The 25,611-nt window shown below is 32.2% G+C and overlaps 1 protein-coding gene across 3 annotated transcripts in view; it reads left to right on the forward strand.

Moving 5' to 3' along the window:
- Positions 1 to 25,611, forward strand: part of LOC138322914 (polycystin family receptor for egg jelly-like) — a 65,244-nt gene that overhangs the window by 6,688 nt on the left and 32,945 nt on the right. Inside the window, exons 1-8 of one of the 3 annotated variants that reach the window (XM_069267139.1) lie at positions 13,440 to 13,477; positions 18,254 to 18,289; positions 18,883 to 18,948; positions 19,253 to 19,288; positions 20,203 to 20,235; positions 22,023 to 22,058; positions 23,277 to 23,312; positions 23,766 to 23,789. In XM_069267139.1, coding sequence (XP_069123240.1) covers positions 13,459 to 13,477; positions 18,254 to 18,289; positions 18,883 to 18,948; positions 19,253 to 19,288; positions 20,203 to 20,235; positions 22,023 to 22,058; positions 23,277 to 23,312; positions 23,766 to 23,789 — 286 coding nt within the window. In that variant the 5' untranslated portion in view covers positions 13,440 to 13,458. Of the gene's footprint in view, positions 1 to 6,200; positions 6,240 to 13,439; positions 13,478 to 18,253; positions 18,290 to 18,882; positions 18,949 to 19,252; positions 19,289 to 20,202; positions 20,236 to 22,022; positions 22,059 to 23,276; positions 23,313 to 23,765; positions 23,790 to 25,611 lie in introns of those variants that run through there. The other 2 variants (XM_069267137.1, XM_069267138.1) reach the window with 2 other exon arrangements.

Raw genomic sequence — 25,611 nt, forward strand, 5'->3', positions numbered from 1 at the left:
AAACCCAAAATTCAGACTGTACTCTCATCATAACTGCTTCTGTTCTGAGTACACTGATTTTCTTTTATATCTCCATAACATAACAAATAGATTTCAATTAACACTTCAATAATATTGCTAAATGATTTGGGATCGAAGTACTGCAGTTACATTAAACAATAAGTTATTCAAGCAAAGATTTGGTACATGTACTAGTAAACCTGAGTGGGTTGGCGAGTTTTTAGCGCGATAAAAAATCTTCATTACCTGCACATGAACTATATTCCATTACAAAATCAGACGTCAAATGGCATTGGTTTTGAATCGCTCCCTGCGAAATAAATAATGTTTTTGTTTTTTTTTTTTTTTTTTTTAGTTCCCGGAAATTGTCTCTCGATACAATAGTTCAGCACCAAATGCATGGTTCACGCTTTCGATCTCTCATACATAACAGAAATAAGCACAACCTTGCTTATATATTGATGCGATATAATTAGACAGGTAATTAACATTTCAGTTGAATGATACCTTCGAAAAGTTTGGAAAAAAATAAATGCGTGCAGCTGTAATAAACTAATTAATAATTATTACGGATGGCAACATATGTTAGATAAACCTTGTAATGTCGGACATCATCGTAAATCAAATATTTTTTCCCAAATGACAATAGGAATTCATAAGTTACATAAATACTGTCGAACTTGATTATCTTACTGTCCCTAGTGGCGTTAAACAAAACAACAACAGGGGATACAATTAATCGTATTCAGGTTATAAAAATTAGATAAAAATATCGAATCTCGTGCTTCCACCTCGTCGGTTAATAAAGGCGATGCCACTAAGCATATGTAAAAGTAGATGAAACTAAAAATCTCTTAACAGAAACCTGGTTGTCACTTTCAGCCCTAACTTTGGTTATTTAGGAGATACATTGAAAATACAAGGTTAGTATCTTACAATACAATGTTTATTATTGGTTCGAGTCTTAAGAAAGCCGAGATCATGAGGCTTTACCGGGTCATCTCGGCTTTCCGTGTCGAGCATTCTTATGTCTGTTTTAATAAATCGTACAATTCACAATATCGCCAGACAGAAGGCAATGGAGCCCCAGTTTTATGAGACACACTAACACAAGTACATATCTACAAAGCACACCACGACTCCTCGCAAATAATGTGGGAACATTCTAAGCTCTTAAACGAAAATTGGTCAAAATACAAGCGTTAAAAGCCTCCGTTTCTTAGGGATAATTATGACATTATTACTCTTTTAAATTTAGTAAATGTTACATCCTACCTATTTTTATCATAACATTTGTTTGTTGGTTTGTAGTTATTTATGCATATATTCCTGCCAATAAATAATGAATAGTCAGAATTGTTTTATCTACGGCAGCAAATAAGATCGTTATGAAAAATTTATCGTAATGACAGGCTTACGTTTGAACGTAAATATTACCATAACGAAATAGCGTTCTGGATCAGTTAACATTAATGATACGTGCATCATTTGTAAGTATTCGGCGTGAAAAAAGGTAACTTAAATAAGTGGCCTTCAGAATTGAATATTACCAGTGTGACAATTAATGCCAATCTGGAGGTTTGTGGTGGTGGGATCCACAATTTTGACCACAGATTTTGCATTTCTTGTTCGGGAGTCTGAGTATAATTAGTTTTCCAGTGATTTTGCTGGTGACATTCATTGCCTGCTTAAAGCTGGCTTCTTCTTAACCCACTATAGAGCGTGGGATCATTACACATAAAAAGACAGGAGGGCAAATTAACAAATAGTATTCCGTCTTTACATGTTACAGAATTGCCTCCCTTGTGGTTAGGTCTGACATAACGGTCACTACACTCAAGGGCCAATAATATTTTAACACAGAATGATTAAGCTTATAGTAGTGTTTGTTTCTTTGTACTTTTGTATTTTGTAATGTTAATTCTATATCATGTGACCGTGTTTATTTTATATGTGCGCCTTGATATCAAGGTTCAAACTGTCTTGAGACACTCTGTTTCGTCTACATGGCTGGTATCTCTTTTTCTCCATATCAATACGGAGCGAGATACATAAGGTCCGACCAAACATATTTTCCAATAAAATCGAGTAATTACATGGATTCAAATACAGATTTTGTTTACACATCAGTAGTTTTCTTAATCTAATCAAATTCTGTATTTCTTTTAAAGTCGTCTACCTGATTTATGTTTTTCTTTTCTACAAAGGAGTAATTATAATTTCATTTATGGTATTTTTAGATTGGATGTAAAGTTGATTCGTTTTCGCTGCTCTACCCGATTGGTATCCGTTATTGACAAAACAGACTATAATGGCTTCAGAATTCAAATTATCATACCCTATTACAGTAATAATGGTATAATACAATCAATCAGCACATCTAATATGCAGTGAGTTGTTCGGTAGCTGATTGATGCCGGATTTGATTCAGAAATCAATAAACTGCAATTATTGTAAACATCTCCCGTGTTAGAATCGGTTCAATGTTATCAAATTGAAAATCTAGCGTATATCTTATTACAATTGTTCGAATGTAATTAGATATATTTACTAGAATAAGCTTGTGTCATTTCAGAAATGAATTATTTATTTGTTTACGTGTTCATTTGTTAAATTTATTTTTTATGAGATAGTATTACTACGTTGTACAGATAAACTGTTTTGCCGAAAACTTTTTCGGGAAAGACATGTTCTCCATTGTGCCGAACGCAAAAAAATATTTTGTTTCCTAGATTTTTAGAAATCAGTGAAATAGTTTTATATCCTTTTGGCTAAATTTCATAACTGCTAAAATTTACGTTTCTGGGTTTTAATAAGTCAAAAATTGTTTTTACAAGGTTTTTACATTTTTATGATGGCCCATATCAGCCGACATAGCAACTGCCTTACTAAACTGTAGTTGTACACACATTTGTGGTGATTATAATGGCAGCTGCCAACATGTTTTGTCATTTTACTCGTATGGCAACTGCTTAACTAAAGTAACTGTTTTGTCATCCTTACGCGTGGCCCATATCAGCCATATTGGCGAGTGTCTGGCTATTGAGACAATTAACATTCCAACAGATATCAAGGTTTGACGCTGCATAGGTGCACTGATTAAATAACCTTTGAAACCAAAAAGACAGTTTACGACACTTTTCTTGGTAGAATCCTTGGTAGGTGACAAAGATAAAGGGTTTATACACTGAAGCAAACAAAGCTAGATATCGGTCTAGATATCAAAAGCCAGACACTCGCCAATACGGCTGATAGGGGCCACTCTAGTAAAGCAGTTGCCAAACGAGTGAAATGACAAAACATGTTGGCAAGTGGGTTTTTTTACTAAAAGCAGTTGCTATGACAATGATCACAAATGTGTGTACAACTACAGTTTAGTAAAGCAGTTGCCATGTCGGCTGATATGGGCCATCGTACATTTTGATATCCCTTTGGTAAATCGTGTTTGCTGTTTATGAATGTAATAATTACAATAATTCTCCTTTGATATTACTGCATTTAGATTTTGATAAACTATGGAATATATTCACATGGTAGCCAACGCCACGGGAAAATCTTGCGTTTGGAATAGACGGACGGCATAAAGTTTTTACGGACGAATAGACATACACAGACAAACAGCCGGAAAGAAAAACAGACAGTAAAATAGAGAGTAAAAGCGATCATATGGACAGATTTCATAATAGAGATCCGGTATTTCACAAGAAATGAAAATTAATCTTGGAATTCCCTCAACCACTATTCTATCTATTCCAACAAAATTTCATGCAAGCAGACGGACAAATAATCATACATGTTTGTAATAAAATGTACAGACATATTCTTTGGAGAACCAGCCTACGTTCACATCATAGCACATCAGGTGAAATATTGACTATAATTAACACTGTTATGAAATATTAATTGATATTTTCCAGGTTACCGATCAATTTTTGTATTCAAATACGATCATGTCATGCCAAAAACCAATTTTGATTTTATAGCACAACAGTTGATGAAATTTTAGAAGCTTGTGTATTGGAATCATTATACATCCTGTACTATCAATAGCGGGTGGTCTCTCTCTATAGGTTGTCGATTCCATTAGATTACTACTTTGTTTTTAACCGGATAGGATAAAATTGTATTTCATTTTTTCTTTCTTTATATTTCAAATTTTATCACCTGTTGCTTAACAAATTAAGTAAGACTTGACTCCGATTTCTATAAATAAAATTTCAAAGACTTTAGTCAGGCCTGAGTTACACTTATCATGTAGTAACATACTAATTATTAAGTAAAAGTAATGACTTAAGACCGATTCGATAAAAAAAATCGGGGCCAAATAAGGTGATAGTTATGGTGGCTGACTACGGTCATTTCGTGTTGTCACGTTGTCGCCTTGTCGTGTTGTTGTGATGTCGACTTGTCGCGGTTCGAAAACGCGGCAAGTCGACATTTTATCTGTTAAATCTCGGTTTGTCGCAGTTTGTAACCGCGACAACTCGACAAGGAGACAACACGACAAGGCGGCAACACGGTAAAACGAGATCAGCCACCATAAATAGTTGAAACTGTGAGCGATACCTAAAGATCTGCTTAGGCTGCTTTTAACCGTTATAATTACATTTATATACAATTGTTTTATGTTATGTTGATAAATATTGGACATTTTTGATGTAGCAGTGTATTAAACAAAATGGATCTTTAGATTTCCAACCATCCTGTTTTACGGCTGGTTTCTCAAATTGCAACTGATAACATCCACCTATTGATAGACCTGTTGGTGGGCGAACTCCCTTTGTCCTGTAACTGTGCCTCTCTAATAATGATACCATTTCCAACATGTTACAGGTGTTATACGTGGCCGTGAGCCAATTAAACTTGTCACCTCTCCATTAGTTATCTCATGTTAAATGTTCTGGGGTATTAAATGATGATGCTAAACAATTAACTACATATATTGATCGTGGAGCACATCAAGTTATCAGATTTAGAGTTAAGTGGTTTTTTTCATATACTGTATGGAGACAAACCAACTTCATAATTTTTGATAGACCCAAGTGTTAAAATTTTGGAATGTACTATTCATACCAATAAATCAAAAATATTTATCATATTCTATAAATAAGGTTAGGTTATCATTACATATAACATTTAACGAAATGGTATTCAGCTGAAGCTCCTACCATCGTAACAATTTTGAAATTCTAATGTTTTCCCTATTCCTTAACTTAATTGATATTTATAACCTAAATTCTAATCTGATGCTTCATTGTTACATCGTAACTTTGGAAATTTTTAAGTAACTAGCCAATCAGTGGCCCATACAAAATCATATCTCGAGTTCCGTCTTAAAATATACAGGTTATATTTCGAAGGTATTTGTTCATATAGTGGGTTGTTATATATACAGGATCAATTTCGGAGGTTTGTTTTCATTAAGTTGGATGTTCCCTATACAGAGGTCATTTCGAAGACCTAATAGTTTGTTGTTCCCTACACAGAGGTTATTTCGAAGACCTAATAGTTGGTTATTCCATACACAGAGGTTATTGCGAAGGCCTAATAGTTGGTTATTCCATACACAGAGGTTATTTCGAAGGTCCAATAGCTGGTTGTTTCCTGCATACATAAGAGCATTATGGCATTATTCATGAAACGATATAACTTTGGGGTAAGTTTTCTATAAACACAAAACTTATTCATAACATTGTTAATGACAGGTCAATATAATTAGAATGTTCAGTTTCAAACTGTATGTTTTGTTTAAATCACATCGTTTTCAGTTAAATAATAGGTATAATAGGTTATAATGTTGAATTTAAACAATTAAAATTATTTCGGTTTATATCCAATTCTCAAAATAAACACGTTGTCAGTATCTATCTTTTAAGTATGCGCCAAAACCATTACTAACGTTTCCTATTCAGACGTCTCAAATCAATACGCCGAAAGATATTGAATATGCATGAAAATGCAACCCATCCAAAAACACAAAAAACATGCACCAACTACTTAAAAATGAACATTGTATAGCTAAATTATTCTTGTAGTGTTTAAATTGTTATCTCTTGTAGCTACAAGAAAGGTTTCGAATACCTTTATAACTAAGTTGATAATGTGACAATTGTACATGTACTGTTGATTTGTGGTTAGTGATACTAACCCGAGAATGATCATGCATTTTCAATTTTACGTCAGAGTACTTTTCATTTCAGAAAAATCAACAGGTGTCCCTGCACAGAACACTACAGCCGGTAAGTCAATCTTTCCTTACAACCGAAGTTATATTTACCCGCTTTTTGTCAGACTCTACACGGCATGTTTTGTAATTAGTTTGTCTTGTCCGACAATCATACGTACTCAGGGTTTGTCACATAATTCGTCATTATTTGTTAACTCACTAATGTATTAAAGATCCTCTACCGCTGACAAATGGTATTTTTTCACTATCAAAAACAAGAGCAGACGATTTGGTATTTTTCTTCAGTAAATTAAGTTACTTACTTTATACCATTACCTCCATTGAAAAGTTAGAGCTTCTAATTTTATTAGTTCAAAATATGAAAAATAATTAATTGCGTCCCGAAAAAATTCCTTGGCACTATATCCTATATGGAAAGGAGGATGTTTGCGTATGCACCAAAGGCGAAATAAATTATTTCATGTTATTTTTTGTGTTAATTAGATATATATATATACAAGATTAAACACCAATTATTGTTAAAGTGATAAATATCATTTATGCTCTGTCGGCGGTGGAGCATCTTTAAGTATTCTAATAAATTGTACGAATCAAACGTAACGACTATTCATTTTACTGTACAAATTATAGTAGTCACGGTTACAATAAACGTAGTAAATGTGTGTAAGTTTGTACAAATCATACCTATTCGTACGTAGTTACTTTTGTCAAACTGTATAAATGTCATGTAAATGTAAGTTATATTTATTGCACTATGCAAATCAACTGTTTGTGATATTGTACAAATTACATTAGGCGATGTTTGTTATACTCTATGAAGTTAGTGTTTGTCAGATTGTAAAACAATACCTAGTTACTGTTTGTCATACTGTACAAATATCATTTCGCGATATTTGTTACACTGTATGCAGTTACTGTTTGTCAGATTGTTTAACCCTACCTAGTAACTAACAGGTTAGTACACTACATTTTTTTAGCAAATTTACATTTTTTTTACATTGTCCTCTTACTATACTATTGTTATCTTATCCTCAACATAACCTGTGCTGCCTAACTCGATTTCGTGTTACGGATACTGCGCAAATCAAGTTTCCCTACACTGTTTTAACCCAAGAAAACAATGAACACAGCGTAAAATGTATTCGAAAATTATTTCAAAAATATGAAAAAAGATCAAGCAAACAAAGCCTATATAATTTCTCACTCATAACAGTAAAATATTTAGGTCAATATGTTTTGTTGTGGTGATTTAAATATTTGGATATATCTGTGTATCCTTTTGTAACTGTCTGGTTTGGGATGATTGACCGAAACATCTCTTTTTGTCAATCAACATGTAATATATGGGGCTTCTGTGCCTATTTTGTTTATATTCACCTATTGCTATATGTATGTAATGCTAGTTTGTTTTTAATGTACTTAAATGTTCTCTAGGGTAAACATTAGAACAGCATTAAGATATTTATAGCAGCTGTTTATTGATACTGTATATCATCTACGTGAAGTGCTTTTAGTCCATTTGATTGCTTTTGGAATCATAATGATATTGTTATTACCCGATGATCTATGAAATGTCAGTTCAAACAGAATAAAAACTATATACATCACCATAACTGTTAAGAGCAGAATACCCGACGGTTGTAAATTAAGAATAACATGCATTATATTATATGCAGTGTAATATTTGTGAAAGTATTTGTAAATATACAGCTCTAAACAGTAGTAATAAAATCATTACTTCGGTCAATAACTAGTACAATGCGAGTGTTAACAGTGTGCAACAATTATCATATACCCGTAACGTGATGCTACCAAAATTGGACACTATATTTATAGATAGAGAGCTTTGAAGCATGCGCGGTCCAGCCCTATGTTTCAGCAGATTTGAGTACTAAAATGGAACACATCCCAGATATAGTTTGATTAATAAATGCCCATACACGACAAAAAATGTATGAATTCATTTAAAGATTGAAAAAAAATACTAGTCACATATCGGTCAAAAATAATCCTTCCAGCAATTGTTTTGTTGTTTTAAATTAGATGGTGTTTCTAGAGTTGTCGCACGGGGTCGTTTCCAGGAGTTTTTTTTTTACAATTTCATTATATTCATTGCTACACTTTGTAAATACAGACACCTGGAACGAAAATTGTCACAGATATTATTCAGAACCTTAAATTTTGTTAGGATCAATTGTAATCTGAAAATTGTGTATCAAAAAGGTTCCATTTTAGTTAGCGTTCCAGTTTGGGTAGCGTGCCAGTTTGGTTAGCGTTCCAGTTTATGTAGCGTTCCAGTTTGAGTAGCGTTCCAGTTTGAGAAGCGTTCCAGTTTGGGTAGTGTCAAGTTTGAGTAGCGTTCCAGTTTGGGAAGCGTTTCAGTTTGAGTAGCGTTCCAGTTTGGGTAGTGTTCCAGTTTGAGTAGCGTTCCAGTTTGAGTAGCGTTCCAGTTGGGCAGCGTAACCAGTTTGTGTATCGTTCCAGTTTTGGTAGCGTTCCAGTTTGAGTAGCTTTCCAGTTTGGGTAGCGTTCCAGTTTTAGCAGCGTTCGAATTTGTGTATCGTTCCAGTTGGACAGCGTAAACAGTTTGAGTAGCGTTCCGGATTGAGTAGCGTTCCAGTTTGGGTAGCGTTCCAGTTTGAGTAGCGTTCCAGTTTTGGAAGCGTTTCAGTTTGAGTAGCGTTCCAGTTTGGGTAGTGTTCCAGTTTGAGTAGCGTTCCAGTTTGAGTATCGTTCCAGTTGGGCAGCGTAACCAGTTTGTGTATCGTTCCAGTTTTGGTAGCGTTCCAGTTTGAGCAGCATTCCAGTTTGGGTAGCGTTCCAGTTTTAGTAGCGTTCCAGTTTGTATATCGTTCCAGTTGGACAGCGTAACCAGTTTGGGTATCGTTCCAGTTTAGGTAGCGTCACGTTAAACAATTTTATGATCACGTTCATAGTATCTCGTGTCATTTTTATTTTCAACATAATTCCTGAATACATAAATAAAGGATATTTGCTTGTAGACTAGACTGGCCACCAGACCCTAAGTTAACTGCTGATAAGACTTTCTCAGCAGAGTTCTTTACTAGATTATCTCCCCCTAGTTTAAAACTTAGTCTAGAATCAGGCATGTAGTAGAGACAAAAATAATCAAGCCATTTTTTAGTGATTTGTTTAATATTCTAGAGACTGGTAGCCAGTCTACTTGTAGACGTGCATTCATTTCATCCTTTATGTACATGTACAAACATTCGAGGAACATTTGAACTACTGTTATTGGTCATAACGAGTATTCGTCACTGTTGTTTTGCCCTATACATATTAAATGTATTTTTACTTTTTTCTTTGAAATATTTCCTTATCTCATTTATTGATAGAATCAACTAAATTTTGCATACCTAGAGAGAATTGTCTATATTTTCAGCTTATAATATTTGCATAATTATCCGTTACCTATATTATGAAAACGAACCATCTGAAAAATTTACAAATATTATGAGATGAAAGTGTAAACACTTCTCTAAAGTATGCCAAATTTGGTGAAAATATAATTTATAACTGAGATCAGGACAATTCAAAGGAAAAAAATACAAATATATAAAATATATAGTGAAAAAACAACAGTGACGAATACTTATGTCCCATGACTGTAGTTTTTCGAGCTCACTCTCGAAATTACGCGAATATTTGCACCTCGCAAAAATGAAGTTGTCACAGTATATCAGCAATGATAAATATGGCGAAGACTACATCATTGAAATATCTGTCAAGGCGGATCTTAAGTAGTTATCTTCCTATTCTACGACCAATTATACAAATAATTGTTCTAAACATTACACCAACTAACATTATCTATACTACGTCAAAGTTAAATTTCAAATAAATGGATTTAAAAAAGGTAAACTAATACTTCAACCGTCAATCATACTATATATTCTTATTCACAACGCCATACTTGATCATTTTGCTAGTGACATAGTAATAAGGCCTAAGCGTTGGACATGGAGATGGAAATTGATTGGTTTTTTTATGATTATTTGTTTTTTAATTAAAATCTGACCATTTAGGTATGGAAACAAACAGTATGTCTGCCATGAACATATCCACTGGTAAGTGAATATCGCCCTCCTGTTGTCAAACTGGATGTTTCCCTTCCCACTAATTATTTCCCTTTCTGAAAATTATGTTGAAACAGTCACAATTGAAATATATAATCTTCATTTATTTGCAAAGTTTTTAGTCAACTCAAGTCAAACAATATTTGGTCAGTGAAACAAAATATGAAAATAAAAAGGAAAACCTTATCACGATAAACTGCAAAATAGCTCCAAACACTTATACAATTTTAAAACTTTTATTTAGAAACAACAAGTACACCTTCAGACATCGTTACAACCGGTAAGCGAAGAACACTAAAAGTACCCAAGGGTCATTTGATATATATTAAATATGTAAGATAAGATTATTACTTTTGTTGATTACTAAGCTTTGTGTCGTTTATCAAATGGAAGACATAACACAAAAAGTTGGAAGACAAAATTTGATTTTAGCAATATTAAATTTATATCGTAAAGATAACACAAAAAATTATGAAGGTCAACAAAATATGAAAATAAAAATAAAAACTTAAGCACGATACATAGCAGCAAACCTCCAAATTACATTTTCAAACATTATTATTTAGAAACAACAAGTATGCCTTCAGACATCGTTACAACTGGTAAGTGAAGAACATCACAGGAATCCTGTGGTAATCTGGTATATATCAAATATGTAAATTATATTTTTTTACTTTTGCTGATTCCAAAGCCTTCCGTCATATAACAGTCTGATTATATTCATCTTTCGTGTCAATCTATTTACACCCATTCGTACATACGTGTCACCCTTGTTATTATTCAGTTTCTCCCCTTCTTTCATCTAGTCATATATCCCGCAGCATTAAGTTGACTCCTCTATTTGTATTAAATGATTTATCATTCTTTAACTATCAAAACATGGAAGTAATATTATCTGCCTACTTCTGTTACCCCTTTTACATAAATTCCGCTGTTTCATATTTGGGTGAAATATCTTGTGCTGTACTGCAACACAACCTTTTAATAACAGTGTAGAGGTATAATTTTCATGGTTGTGTTTTTACCCGAAGCAACAGAAAATTTCCCCCGCTTTGCTTTTATTTTACCGGGACAGTATTATGGCTCCCTAAATAATCCATTGACAGGATTTTTACAGTAAGTACCGGTCTGTCACTGGCAGGGGCTAAACAAGCTGATAAATATGTGGTGGTGTACAACTTTTGTAGAAGCTCCATGATGGCACGTGGCTGAAGATCTAACGTTATCATAGAGCGCACTATACCAATAATTGTATACAGAATAAATGTCATATGCAACGGCTATATAATAAAATGGAGGAATTTTTTTTTTGTCTTTCATAACGACCGTGTCTACGTCAAACCTGTTATTCTTGATAAGAAAAAAATAAATCGCACTATATGTGTGAGCTTGTACTACAGATGTAAATATAGATATAACAATATAGATAGGGGAAGATATACTGAGACCGTTAACAAATATGGAAGTGATAATACTTACACTACAAAATGCTTTTTCAAAACTTCAACTCACCTGAAGTTAAAAAATGAACGTTTCTGCCAATTTCTTGCTGCCTCCTGTAATGTTTTGCCATATGCGCAAAATTTAGACTTTCCCACATCTATTACAAAGAGCTGTGTATAATGAGAATGCACTTGTTTGTGTGTTTTTAGATAATTCTATATTATGATATCACAAAACGTTCAGATCATTCAACACTGATGAGTATATAGAAATATGCAAAACGATATTAGAATTCAGAACCAATTCGGCATTACATATCTTTGTTTTATTTTCGTTTGATTTCACATATTAATTTTGCATTTCCTAAACATCTTCAATTTGCCGCTTTTGGCGAAATAATTTAAAGGGACAATTCAGTGAGGCTAATTCTGTTACATAACCACGAAGCAAAATATGACATAAATGTATTGTTCTACATTCCTTATGAAACATATAACAAGAAATATTGACAAATTTCACGATGTTGTTGAGTATTTTGTTTGATACCGTTGAAATACCAAATCGTTGATCAATACTATTAAACAGGTTCAAAATGCATACTGTACCCACATCCGAGCCAAAGCCATGCACGTTAAACAAATGCAATACAAAACCACTGAGGAGTTGATGAGATTATTTTTCGACAAGAACATGCATCTAACAAGGTAAATTCACTACTGTAAGAGCGATTTGAGTAGTTCTAGGCAAACATTTCTTTACTACATTGGCAAGGGCCAGAGTTCGGCATACAAGGCATTTGGCAAATATGTGCAATGGCCGACAGTATTTAGAACATATTGAACACTTTATATACATTTCACTACAGTGGGCTTTTCTGGCATATCACAGTAAAACCAACTAATCTAATTTCTATTAGAAATGGTTTGTTTCTGAAATATGTGCAAATTTAAATGTACTCTTAGACTGAATTGTCCCTTTATGTTTGATCATTTAATCAGGGTAATCGGATTAATTCAAGTAACACGACCATTGTTTCAATTGGTGATGGAATGGCGCTAAAAGGTGATATCCCGTTCTAACGTCATTTCAGTTCACGATAAGTCACATTATTTCGCCACTGGAAATGCTGCGCAAACGTTATGTGGTATCACGTGGTACATGGATTGGTCCTATTACTTCACATCTAACATTTCCCTAAAATCATACCATCCCTGCATGTGTTATTGTTGTCATTCCCTTCATGTCAGTGTGCTAGGGTGTGCTCAAAGTTAACAGTAGAATACCACATAAATATATTTGATTATCACAGTTACCTTCACTAGACCCCAATCTAACGTTTAATATTTTACTGTTTTCGCGCCAGAAGAACAGGGGGGCTAAACAAGGATTGTACTAACTCTGTATATCTTTTTATAGTCATTATGTTAATTGCGTAAATTCATCTCTTCAAAATCGCTTTATTATGTTTCTCATTGAATGAGTATATCCCATTATACTTAAAAATTATATATCTGAAATAACAATTCCATTGTGATGCATGTAAATCGCAAATGCGTTCATTTTCTTCAACTCTTCAGCAAAATCTATTATCTTTATATTAGCTATTATTAGTGGTGATACTCCTTAAGCAGAATATATCATTATTTTTTTGATGAGATGAGAATGATAATAATGACATAAATTTACTAAAATTAATCGTACATTAAATGTCCACTTACAGAAACAACAAGTATGTCTCCCCTGACAAACGGTAAGTGTAGCTTAAAATGAAAATTCTAAATGTGTGGATATTTCTTATTATACGAATAACTACCATATAAATAAATTCTACTGTCCTTTACTCGTTTATCATTCACACATAATAGGTGTTAGCTTTCTATTTAAACTTTGTATATTTTTGGTCGCATTTCAAACTAAACAGATAAATATAATTAATTAAGTTGAAGGTAAGCATGGAGCTATTATCCATTGTATAAGTTTTGATTATGTGATCAATAATTTCAAAAAAAAAAAATTATCTGTTTTTCGGCAAATGGTACTTCTGCTAAATAGTAAAGTTCTGCTTCTACTATGTATCCTTTGGATGGTCCCATCATATCCATTCTAGTTAGATGACCCATTAATGTTTTACACCATTATTCAGAAATGATGTACACTATGCATGCATTATAAATAATTCAAGAAACTACTTATGTAAAATGTATCCCTACAAGTTATATGACATCTGGTATGTTTTACAAATTAACAGTATCCGGAATGATAAGTGTCAACAGTCATAGTTTTTATGACATTCCTTTGTATGTCAATTGTTTGCATGTATAGTTAAAATTGTAAACCTTTACATGCACTTGACGTTAGTTCGATATTTGAAAACAACGGCGTATTATATTTATATTACCTCAAATAAACCTACTGTTTGAATAAACCCAATTTTAGACCAATTGCACGGACATGTGTTATGGTTTCAGATATAGAGACAAAAGGGAAGTTGTCATTCTGTTTTATCCAGAATTACCCGCTTTAAAAAGACGCCCAATGCAAAGGCATTTGTCGATGTAAGAGCGTGCGGTAACTTTTACTCAAGAATAATGGCCTCTGTTAAAAACCGATACGCCAGCAGTGCAATATCTCTATTTGTAAATATGTACCCATGTACGCTTTTATTTAACCATACCCATGTACGGGTTTTATAAAACCACAGTCGGTACACTTTAGCTGTAGGATATTGCACTCTCACAGGGTGTAACAACATACCCTGGGACATAATAAAACTAATAAATGTACTTGAATATTAAAATCATACATAGCATATATAGTGAGTGTTCCGTTTGATAAAACAATTATTATTTGGGTATTATGCATTTAAACGCTGATTGATATATTATATAGTGCCACATTACAATAAAACTTAATTATTTTCCCTTTTATTTACAACTTTGCCAAAAGCGTCCACTGTGACTTTTTAATGTATTAAAATTTTGTAATTCGAAAAATTGCTAATTTAGGTACAGTTGCCACTGATATTCCTGAGAGTAACCCGACAACTGGCAAGTGTCTCCTTCGAACTGAAACTAACATATCCCTTATAAAAACAGTACGCTAATCATACATTCGGGTGTATGCCCTGTATTACATGTCAAACATGATTAGCAAGGCAGTCAGCACTATGATGCAACGTAGCTTTTAAACGGTTTTGATCTGATTTTATTTTTTTTAGTTAAGTTTGTATTTGTTTTAAGTCTTATTCCAATTAACTGCTTGAAGTAATCGGTTCTGAACAACAACAAAAATTGTCCAGTATTGTCTTTAATTAATAATATTCTGGCCATCAAATTGTATTTCACTGTAGGGGAAGATGAATGATTTTATGTTAACTAACTTAACTAACACTAAACTCGAATATCTAGTTCCAGAAACAAGCAGTACGTCTCCAAAAGATTTAACGACCGTTAAGTTTACCTTTTGAAAATGAAAAAAAATCTAGATATGTAGTATTTTTTCAGTGATAAGTGATGCTGGGGTTTGTCATTGATTCGATAATAAACAAGCCTAGCACACTGTCTTGTGACTACACCACGACTGGTCTCCTTTTGATTTTTATTAATGCCATGCAGCTTATACCAAAGAGTCTCGTTGTTTGTTTTAATGCAGTCGATATTAATTTTAGATGTAAGTTTAATAAATATAAAATATTACATTGACCCGTCGTTGGGTATCTGAGTGTTACATTCACTTGAAAATAGTAGTTAATATGAATTTTACTTTCGTTCATTAACTGTATTTATCTTTTAACACTCGTGTGACTAGTATTATTTGTATCGAATGGGTAACTGCAACTTTTAGATTTTCCTCATATAGTCTTGTACATGTAATCAAAATTCATGCTATTGACTATACTATTACCTAAGATTTTAGTGAGTTAGAATAATTTTGATATCATACTGCGTTATCCATATTTAAACAAGCAATTAATTTTAGTTTTTATCCCAAACACAATTATTTTCTATTTAATATTTTAATATATATTGTAAAGCTTAATGAAAGATACACGAGTAATTGTATATCAAGCTTATCACTAATCGAGAACAAACTATTCCATTGTGATATTAGAAATAATGAACCTTTTTTCTATAAAAACCTAACTCAGCAATAGAGACAACCAGTACCATCGGTAAGAGAATATATTCCACCTATCTATAATACCCTTCAAACGGGAATTCTTTGCATCTTTACCCAATGTGTTTTATACAGATATAACCTATTTTTCTACAAGTAATATGTCAACTTGCAAATGTCTATTTAAAATAAGAAGAAGTATCCTACATAGCATCAAATAGATTGACCGAAATAACTCAAAAATTAAAAATCAAATTATAAAGCAACAACTAGTTTGTCTCCTATCAACTTAACGATCAGTAAGTGTAGCTTTAAAACTTCAAAATAAAATAATTATTGTCATATTCATAGTGTTCGTTATTCATATTTCCTTTCAGATAATGTGTATACTTTGCAGTTTTAATTGTTTGCGAAAAGAAGATTAACTCCCAGTACAACCTCTAACATTCTCCTTCTACTTATCATACCCTGCATGTGACCAGCTTGGTTACTAGTTACTTCCTTAGTTTTAACCCTTCATAAGAACGCACCATTTGATGAAGTGCAAATCGTCATTGCTAGAAAATAATTAGTAATCACCAATGGTAAGAAAAAAATAAAAATCATTTTTTTCATATTCATAATGTTCATCATTCCTCTTTGCAGTAAGTTTTTGTGTCGCCACTATTTATAGATGCTGGTTTTTATGGCATTTCTTGTAACATAAGTGGGAGTTTATTGTCCAGATATCCAGTTGTTCTGAATATTCTTGTCAATTTAAAAATAAGCATAACGAACACAAATACTAAATATCTGTGTTAAATTTTATCTAATCAGGTGCCTCCATTTTGTTACTATGGCAATCTATCTTTTTGAAAGTGATACCATGATACTCAGTATACCTCGTTACTTCTTTATACCGATTTTCACTTTAATTTCAGTCAAAAATTACAGGCAACCAATATATTTAGCATCCAAATTTATTACTAAACAATAATTTTCACTTGAAATGGACTCTGATATCATAAACTGGATGTGTTTAGTTTGGTATATAACAAAACAAGAGTTGTGTTGCTACCTACACTCGCTATTTATAAATCAACCAAAAAATATTTCCCCGGATTTTAATTTTGAATTTACAGAGATCGTCTGGAGAGTATTTTAAATGAAGGGCAATATTGTGGACACCTGAAAATGAAATGAAATGACAAAGAGCAACAGTTTGTTCTCCATTTTTCACAATTCACAAAAGTTTTAAGTTTTTGTTAAAATAATTTTTCAGAAAACGGAAATAAAAATGTATAAAATTTAGCGCAAGATGACATATTTTAAAATGTTTGTGAAAGTAATTTTAGTGTAATTGAACATAAAGATTTCAGGCACTTTGGTCCTTTTGAAATAACAAAAGGAAAAAAGTAGTCTTATTTCAAAGTGGCAACTAGTAGTGCTATCGATTTGCAAAGTTTAATGAAGATTGGACTGTCAGCAATTTCTATGGGATTCTTAACATTAGCTTGAACTCCTCCATAAAAAATGTCTAGACATGATGAAAATGTTTGAATACGTTTCAGGAAATTTCAAACATAATCTAAGTCACAAGACTGTCAAAAATATCCCATTCAGCACTTGTTTTAAAATAAATGGTGTTTTGAGGGTTGTAGCACGACGTCGTTTCCAGGATTTTTCACAATTTAATTATGTTCATGTTTAAAAAGTGATAATAAGCAACTGGAAAGAATGTGACATATGAAAAGTTACTATGGACTACCTTTAAGTTGCTCCACCGCTGACAATTGGTATTTTTTCGCTATCAAAAACAGGAGAAGATGATCTAGTATTTTTCTTCAATTACAAAAGTTACTTACTTTACACCATTACTACCATTGAAAAATTTGAGCACCTAATTTTACTTCAAATTAAAAATATAAAAAATAATTAATTGCATCCCGAAAAAATTCCGTGGCACTATATCCTTTATGGAATGAAGTACTGATTGCGCATGCACCAAAGGCAAAATTAATTATGTTATATTATTTTTTGTGTTAATTAGACAGATATATACATGATTAAACAAAAATTCTTGTTCAAATGATGAATGTCATTTATGCTCTGTCGGCGGTGGAGCATCTTTAAGTTTTGCTCTGGACAGTTATTGTCGGTTTGGATTGTAAACTGAAAATTCTAATTCATATATATTAAAAAGTGTACCAATTTGGGTAGCGTCACGTTACTCTTTCATTCATTTTTAACCAGTTACTAACTTTTGTTGTCGGACATTTGTAATGTAATTTTCTATGCAGTCTTTCAAAAACATTGAAAAGAATATTTGATGAATTGAAATAGAACTGAGAATTTTATTTTTGTTGGAGGATTACATATAATGCTTTGTTTATACACAGAATAATTCGTAACTTTGAATATCAAATTACAGAAACAACTAGTTTGTATCCAAACAACATGACAACTGGTAAGACTAGTTACAAATTACAATAATTAGTGATTTGCTGTTGTATTATCCTCAATATCTACTCTTCGACTTCCCTTGAACCAAAACATATTTACAGAATTAGTAAGTGTTGAGCCATCTATCTTGGTACAAAAAAAGTAACTTTTTTTCTATTTATGTGGAAGAAGTCCTGAAATATTAAGGAGCAGCTTTGAAATTTCTATGAACCTTGATAAATGAGTAATAAAATAAACAAATTTTAATTAAAGATGCTCCTTCGCTGGCAAGTGGTATGATTTTTCTATCAAAAACAGACATATAGACATATACATACACAATGAAACACCTATTAATGGTTCAAATAATGAGTATCGTTTATGCTCTGTCGGCGATGGAGTACCTTTAACGATAATAACGAGTATTGAAGGTAGATTGACTAGAAAAATAGCAAATAATATTAATGCTTTCCATAGTATAATCAGATTCATAAGACTTCGAGAGAAAGATTATAGTCACGTGTGCCTCAAAGCAATGTGAAACTAGTCTTTAGTAGGTTCTACAGCCTTTATATATTCTCATATTTAAATACATGATATTGTCATTGATTCTTATAGCGACCACACAGGCTACCTCCCCTATAACAGAAACGACTAGTACTTCTGTAATCACCCTAATGACTGGTAAGTTTACCGTTGCAATTGAGACAATGTTTCAATTCACTACACTATTTTCTCAGCTTGACTATTTATTTTGGAAATATGCTAACATCAGATGTTGTTACGTGTATTGACTGCTGTATTTACTGGATTTACTATATGATTTGAACAACACTTATAAGCATTTATAATTATATTTTGACCATCAGGTTAATAAATTTAACACCGTATCAAATTAACTTGCCTGACAGCTGTTGAAACTCCCAGCCATATATCAGCCTTTTTTTACTCCAACTTACCATGTTCATTTGTTTAATACCTGTTACAGATACCACTGGTATATCTTCAAACAACTTAACAACCGGTAAGTTTGCCTTCCCATTTGTAATGATGGGCTATCATAATGTTTTTAATATTTCCTATAACTGCCACTGATAACTTATGTTAAACATCTACGTGAGTAGCATACCAGTCTTACGATGTATTGAATAAATCTTAACTTATCTTAAACATCTACGTGAGTAGCATACCAGTCTTACGATGTATTGAATAATTCTTAACTTATCTTAAACATCTACGTGAGTAGCATACCAGTCTTACGATGTATTGAATAATTCTTAACTTATCTTAAACATTTACGTGAGTAGCATACCAGTCTTACGATGTATTGAAAATGTTTTAACTTATTTGAAACATTTGCATAAGTAACATACAGTCTTACGTTACAGTGAAGAATTCTTAACTTCAGTTTTGAGAAATATTGTCAAACCCATATCTTAATATTAAGAATAAAATACCAACGCAACAACATGTTCGAGTATGACGTGTTTTATTTATGGTAATTTTAAGGCCCGCTACCTTTGCGAAACAAGAATTAAAAGTTTCTTAAAAAAAATATATATATTTTATGAAAATGTTTATTAATGGCCTAAGAGGATTTTTAACCCCAACCAAGTGCAAGATTCCCTGCGTAAACTATGTTAACAGTGTAGATTCATTTCGCTGTTTTGCCGTCTGGCGCAGTGGTAAACAACCGACGCGTGGTAATAAGGACGACGGCGGGAAACATAAAACGACCCGCGTTATGAAAATTGTAATTTAATAAATTAAATTGTTACGAAGGTAACGTTAAGTGTAGTATTAATAGTAAGTATATTTTTTTGGCTATAAAATTATCAATTCAGTTTTACATTTACATTTTAATAATCAAAGGCCGTTTTGGAAAGGAAGTAGCCCTATAAATGTCCTAATGCAAAATATATTATTCTTCTCAACCAGAAAATTCAGTTACAGAAACAACCAGTACTCTCGGTAAGTGAATATCTCCTCTTGAATACTTCCGCATGTGTTCCATTTTCTATTTTCTTCCTACACACTATAAATTCTCCTCTGAATAATAAATTCATTTTTAATATATATGCACCCCTGGAGTTATATTCACTAGAAAATATATGTTAATAATCCTAATTATACTAATAATAAAGATCAAAGTGTTTCTTCTATTTTACGTATTGACCGGTTGTTCATTCATGACTAACGGACTAGCGCTACTATTTCAAATTGTCTTTAACGTAACTGACCAAAAATTGAAAGAGGAATAAATAACAATTCCAACTGATCTGCTTTTAGGCAGCAAATACTTTTGAAACATGCTCACCCAGTATTCTAATTGAAATGGTCCACCGTTTCTAATGTCCATCTTTCGTCAGTACAAAGGGGCAAATGTTTACATTGTCAATCAAGTATCTATATTATTTATTGTCTGTATTATAAATTGAAGTATTCCATTTAGAAAATGATTATTTGTTAGAACGTCCGAAGGAAAAAATCGAATAATCTAATTGTGTTCGCTTTTAAACTGTTAATTCAGTAACAATAGGTAAGTGAATATTATTAGATAGACCATCTCTATGTGCGTCATAGTGTCCACTCCCTTCGTATACATTTAAATCCACTTAGAGACGACACTTGTTTGCAGTGCTTACCTTTGTTGTTACAAAATCCAATATACGAGGTGTTAGCTGAGATTTTAATATATAAAAATATTTAGCCAATAAAGAGTCAAAATATTTTCAGGTAAATTGGAGTTGAAATTTAGATAGAGCAAAATTTATGACAAGAACTGTAAAACATTTCACGTGAAATTGACTTACTTTTCTAGTCGAATTGATCTGAAAGTGCTTTGTCTGTGCACGTGTATAACTTTGATACCAAAATAAATTATTTTATAAATGATCCACAACTTAATTTGTCCTTACATGTAACAACTGAGTAGTGGTAGGACAGAGTACTGTAACTTATTTAAGATGAATCAGTATTCAATCTTATTGGATTTTAAATGGTTTTGTGTACATGTACCTATGTGTGCCTAATGAGGATGAGATGAGAATATTCTATCCTTTTGTTCATCGTTACCAGCTACCCAATACTTGTGTGATACCTAAATATTATTTTTATATGCACCTTAGTCCAGGAAGCATTATCTAATACGTAACTGACACTTCAGATACAGTATATGATTAACCAATCAATATTATCATTAAAATACTCATCAGATTAATAATACTTTTCTTATAAAATAAGCTAAAAGCGTTAGAGAAAATAATAAGATATCATTAACATTTTAAAACAAACATTAATAATCGATCTGTCTAAAAACATTAACACAACAGGTAAGTGTGTCAATCAAATTTAAAATAGTATATGATTTCATAAAATACGTTGATTGAAATTTCACATTTTCAAATTAATCGTCCGTCCAATATTACAAATGTGTAATTTTTAATTCAAAACCTCAAAAAATCTTTAACGAATTAGTTCATGATACGAATTATTAACGATTCGGTTACCTGTCTTTATAAATAGTATCAAGACAATTTGAACAAACACGTTTCCAATGATGACATTGGGAGGTTATTTAATCTGTTGTCCATTGTAAAGGAATCCAAACTGAAGGTCAGTCACATCTACTGGTAAACAGTATAATTGAATCCCATGTCACTGATATGTTGAATACTAGATCAGCAATTTGAGCAGCAAGCTGTATTTTGAAAAAGTGTCAGTGTTTTATGCAAATCGTAATTTATGTCCAATTACAGAAACAGCTAATACAACTCCATACAACTTAACGATTGGTAAGTTTCGGGTAAAAAAAATAGCCATATTACCACCACACTGTTTCTAACACCCATCCTACGTCATGTGTCCCTATGATTTGTGTTTGTTTTGCTTTTTTGCTTGTTTATTTTGTTTCCTTGTTTCGTGTTTGGGTTTTTAGATAATCAAGCAGTAGATTTGCCGTAAAGAATCTACACATCTGTTTTTATTAGATCTATAATATCAAACAATCGTCCTTCGGAGGTAGAAAATGTAGAAAAAATAAACAGTACCAGTGTCTCTCCTTCAAATGAATATACATTTGTTCTATTTATATAATTTTTGTATGGAAATATTTCAATGTTTGGTAGAAAAAGATATGTCAAAATGTCCCTAGCGACGCAATTGTATATGAAAGTGTCTGAAGTGCAAATATCTGATGCAAACAAAAATTAAATTCGAATATCAAACAGAAAAAATAATGTTACAAATACTTTTTCCTCACACACTATTGATCCAATTACAGATACAACCAGTAAGTATATAGTATTAGATAGAGTACTCCTTTAGGTGCCACAGTATCCTTCCTACTTATCTTAGTCTTGTAACAATGGTAAACACTGGTCCGTATATTGAATCTTTGCAATTTGGCAATGAATTATAACGAATAACGAACAACACAAATTATCACAATATATTAACTAGAAGATTAATCAGCCAGGTACATTATTGTATAAAACGATGTGATTAATTCGAGTTTCTTCCCTTACTATGCATATGCAAACTCCATATATCTTATATATATGTTAGATCAAAAAAGAACAAAGCAATAAGGCAACTAATTAGGTAAAATGCATGTAAAGGTAAAAATATAATGTTTCATTTAAATCAAGCAAACCAAACGATTATAGTACACCTGCTATATACACAATTAATTACACATAGTGCCAAGTTTATTTGATGACCGATATATGTTCAAAACCTACTTACCTTTTCATATATATTGAATATATATTTTAAAGAAAATATACAAGCTACACACCAAATAAAGCAACTACAGTAAATTCCCTAAGATTAGCCATGCTGTATATTTACACTTTTATCAACTTAATAAGGTTCAAGTACGCCTAATAATTAGTAAATAGACATGCAAATATCAATTGTTTAAATCTGGGATACCACCTTGCTGTATAGTCAATGGGGAAGATATTAATTATATGTGTATCCCAAAATAACTCTTCAAATTGTAATTACAGAAACAACTAGTGTGTCGCCATTCAACTTAACGACAGGTAAATATACATTCCTGGTAGACATAATTGATATTATTCACATTTACTTCTTCACATATCCTCCCTGCTATTTCCATAATGGGACAAAATGATATTAAGCTACAAAATCACAAAAAGAACATCTCTCTTTTGTTGTATAAAGAACTTCTAAAATGTTATGTTTTATTGGCAAATACTTATTCTAATATATGTAGCAGATGCATAAGTATATTCAGTTATTCATATATGCCAGTAATGGGTACACACTGTGAAATATAATACAAAAAGAACAAAAGAATATACATATGTATGCTAAATGAGGTTTAAGTTTAAATATCTGTAACAGAAGCATTTATATATATGGTTATCAACACATCTGAAAATATTAGTATTTAACTTCAACGCATAATAACAACTGAAACATAAATAATGAACAATAACAGCTATTGTTTCATATAAAAACTTTTAATTTAGTTACAGAAACCAACAGCACAACTGGTAAGTATGTTAAAGTAGGTAGATTATCCCTTCCATAGTTTTCCTTCCTACAAATAAAATCCACTTCCCAATCCAAACAATATTTTAGTTTATACGTTTGTTTTACTTATAAGAAGTAAATAAACACTGACACAAACAGTTACTGTTAGTTGTGGTTAGTCGTTGGGAAATTTTGACGATTTTGTATCGAAATATGGTGGTTTAATTTTGGTGCGTTTCCCTTCCCTGTGTTCGTTATATTTGTTTGTGTACCATACTGCAGCGTTGATAGGGATATTTTGACTAAATTTGGCGTTTCCATTCCCTTTGTCCTGTAGGTTTACTTGTATGCCATATTGCAGCAACCTTTCGTCCATACGCATATATCCTCATGAAATCATTTCGATACAAAGCCAGCCCTTTGGTTTCCAAGTGAAATGATTTATAATCACGTATCTTTCTTCGTGTTTTTACAAAATAAGAAAACCTTACACAGGTAACGGTGTTGGTTTTTTCAGGTTGACAGAACATACCTATATATATGTTAACATAATTTGACTACCACATAATACGTGTCCCCATAAGTATTAAATATTTATGTGTATATTACAAACAAATAAATACGTTGTCAAGTTTTGGTGTGTTAAATTTTGGCGCTTTCGGGAGAAAAGTCAAATAAGCATTATTCGGGCTCGGACCCTAGCGGAATAACAAATATAAAAGCTGCAAACTCCAGTCTTACAAGAATGGCTAAGACAGCTCATAACTAGGTGTCCAGCCGTCACAATTGCATAACTATAAACAATATCTATCTTAACATGTAAAATAGCGCTGATAAATGTTACGTAAACACAATGTACATGTATGTATCAATATGTTTCGTATTTATTTTTTTAAGACGAGCCCGTCATTACATACATGTTTGTAGAACTAAATGGCGTTGGCAAGATGTACGATGACATAGGGAATAGGAAGTTATTTCCATACATAATAGAAGTTGACATAAAGATAAAAGTCATATTTTAGTAAATTCAATTTACTTTCATTGAAAGGTTCACAACACTGTGTTTTGTTTTTAAAAAAAAATCCTTCATCAATATACAATGTAGTGTTAAGTAGCCCAATCTCCTTTATCATTCGCCATCGCATTTATTTGAGTTTTACAAATTGGAGGAACTATTGGCTGAGGAGGATAGGCTATTGGACATTGGCTTCCCTGAACAAGCCAATACGTTGGTGCTGTTGGCAAATACTGATGAATTATATGATTGGCACACAATTCAATATGAGTGATTAGTCTAAAACATTCATCTCTTATTTTATCATTATACCATCTTAATTAACGTTAGCTTCTAATTACCTGTATAATTCTTTCTTTCAAAGTCATATTCACAGGTGTGAAGGCACAAGTGCCCTTTAACTCAATAAGTACAGTGTTTAGCGATTTTACCAATATTTTAGGTATGCTATCAAATCAGATAATAATATCCGGGAACTATGGTGTTTTCATTATCTTGGTGTATAGTTTAACTTCAAACAACATCATGGAGAAGCACTTTCTGTCAGATATATTGATTTACGATCCGACTCTTTTGTTTGCCTATCAATCGTAATTGTAATAAAATGAACTTCTAAATCTGAAAATATAGAGTTGCAGAAGAATATTTTAAAACAATGTCGGTACTCCATTTACTTAATGTTCCACGTACAGCAACATCTCATTTAAGCGACAGTAGCACATCCTTGAACTGCACTACGCATTATGTAGAGTGAATTTCAATATTTTTGAAGAGGGATGTTTTTTCTGGACTTTATCATAATTTTTCAAAGTGATACGTTTAAA

This window comes from Argopecten irradians, chromosome 5 (assembly GCF_041381155.1).
Source record: "Argopecten irradians isolate NY chromosome 5, Ai_NY, whole genome shotgun sequence".
Classification (NCBI taxonomy): Eukaryota; Metazoa; Mollusca; class Bivalvia; order Pectinida; family Pectinidae; genus Argopecten; species Argopecten irradians.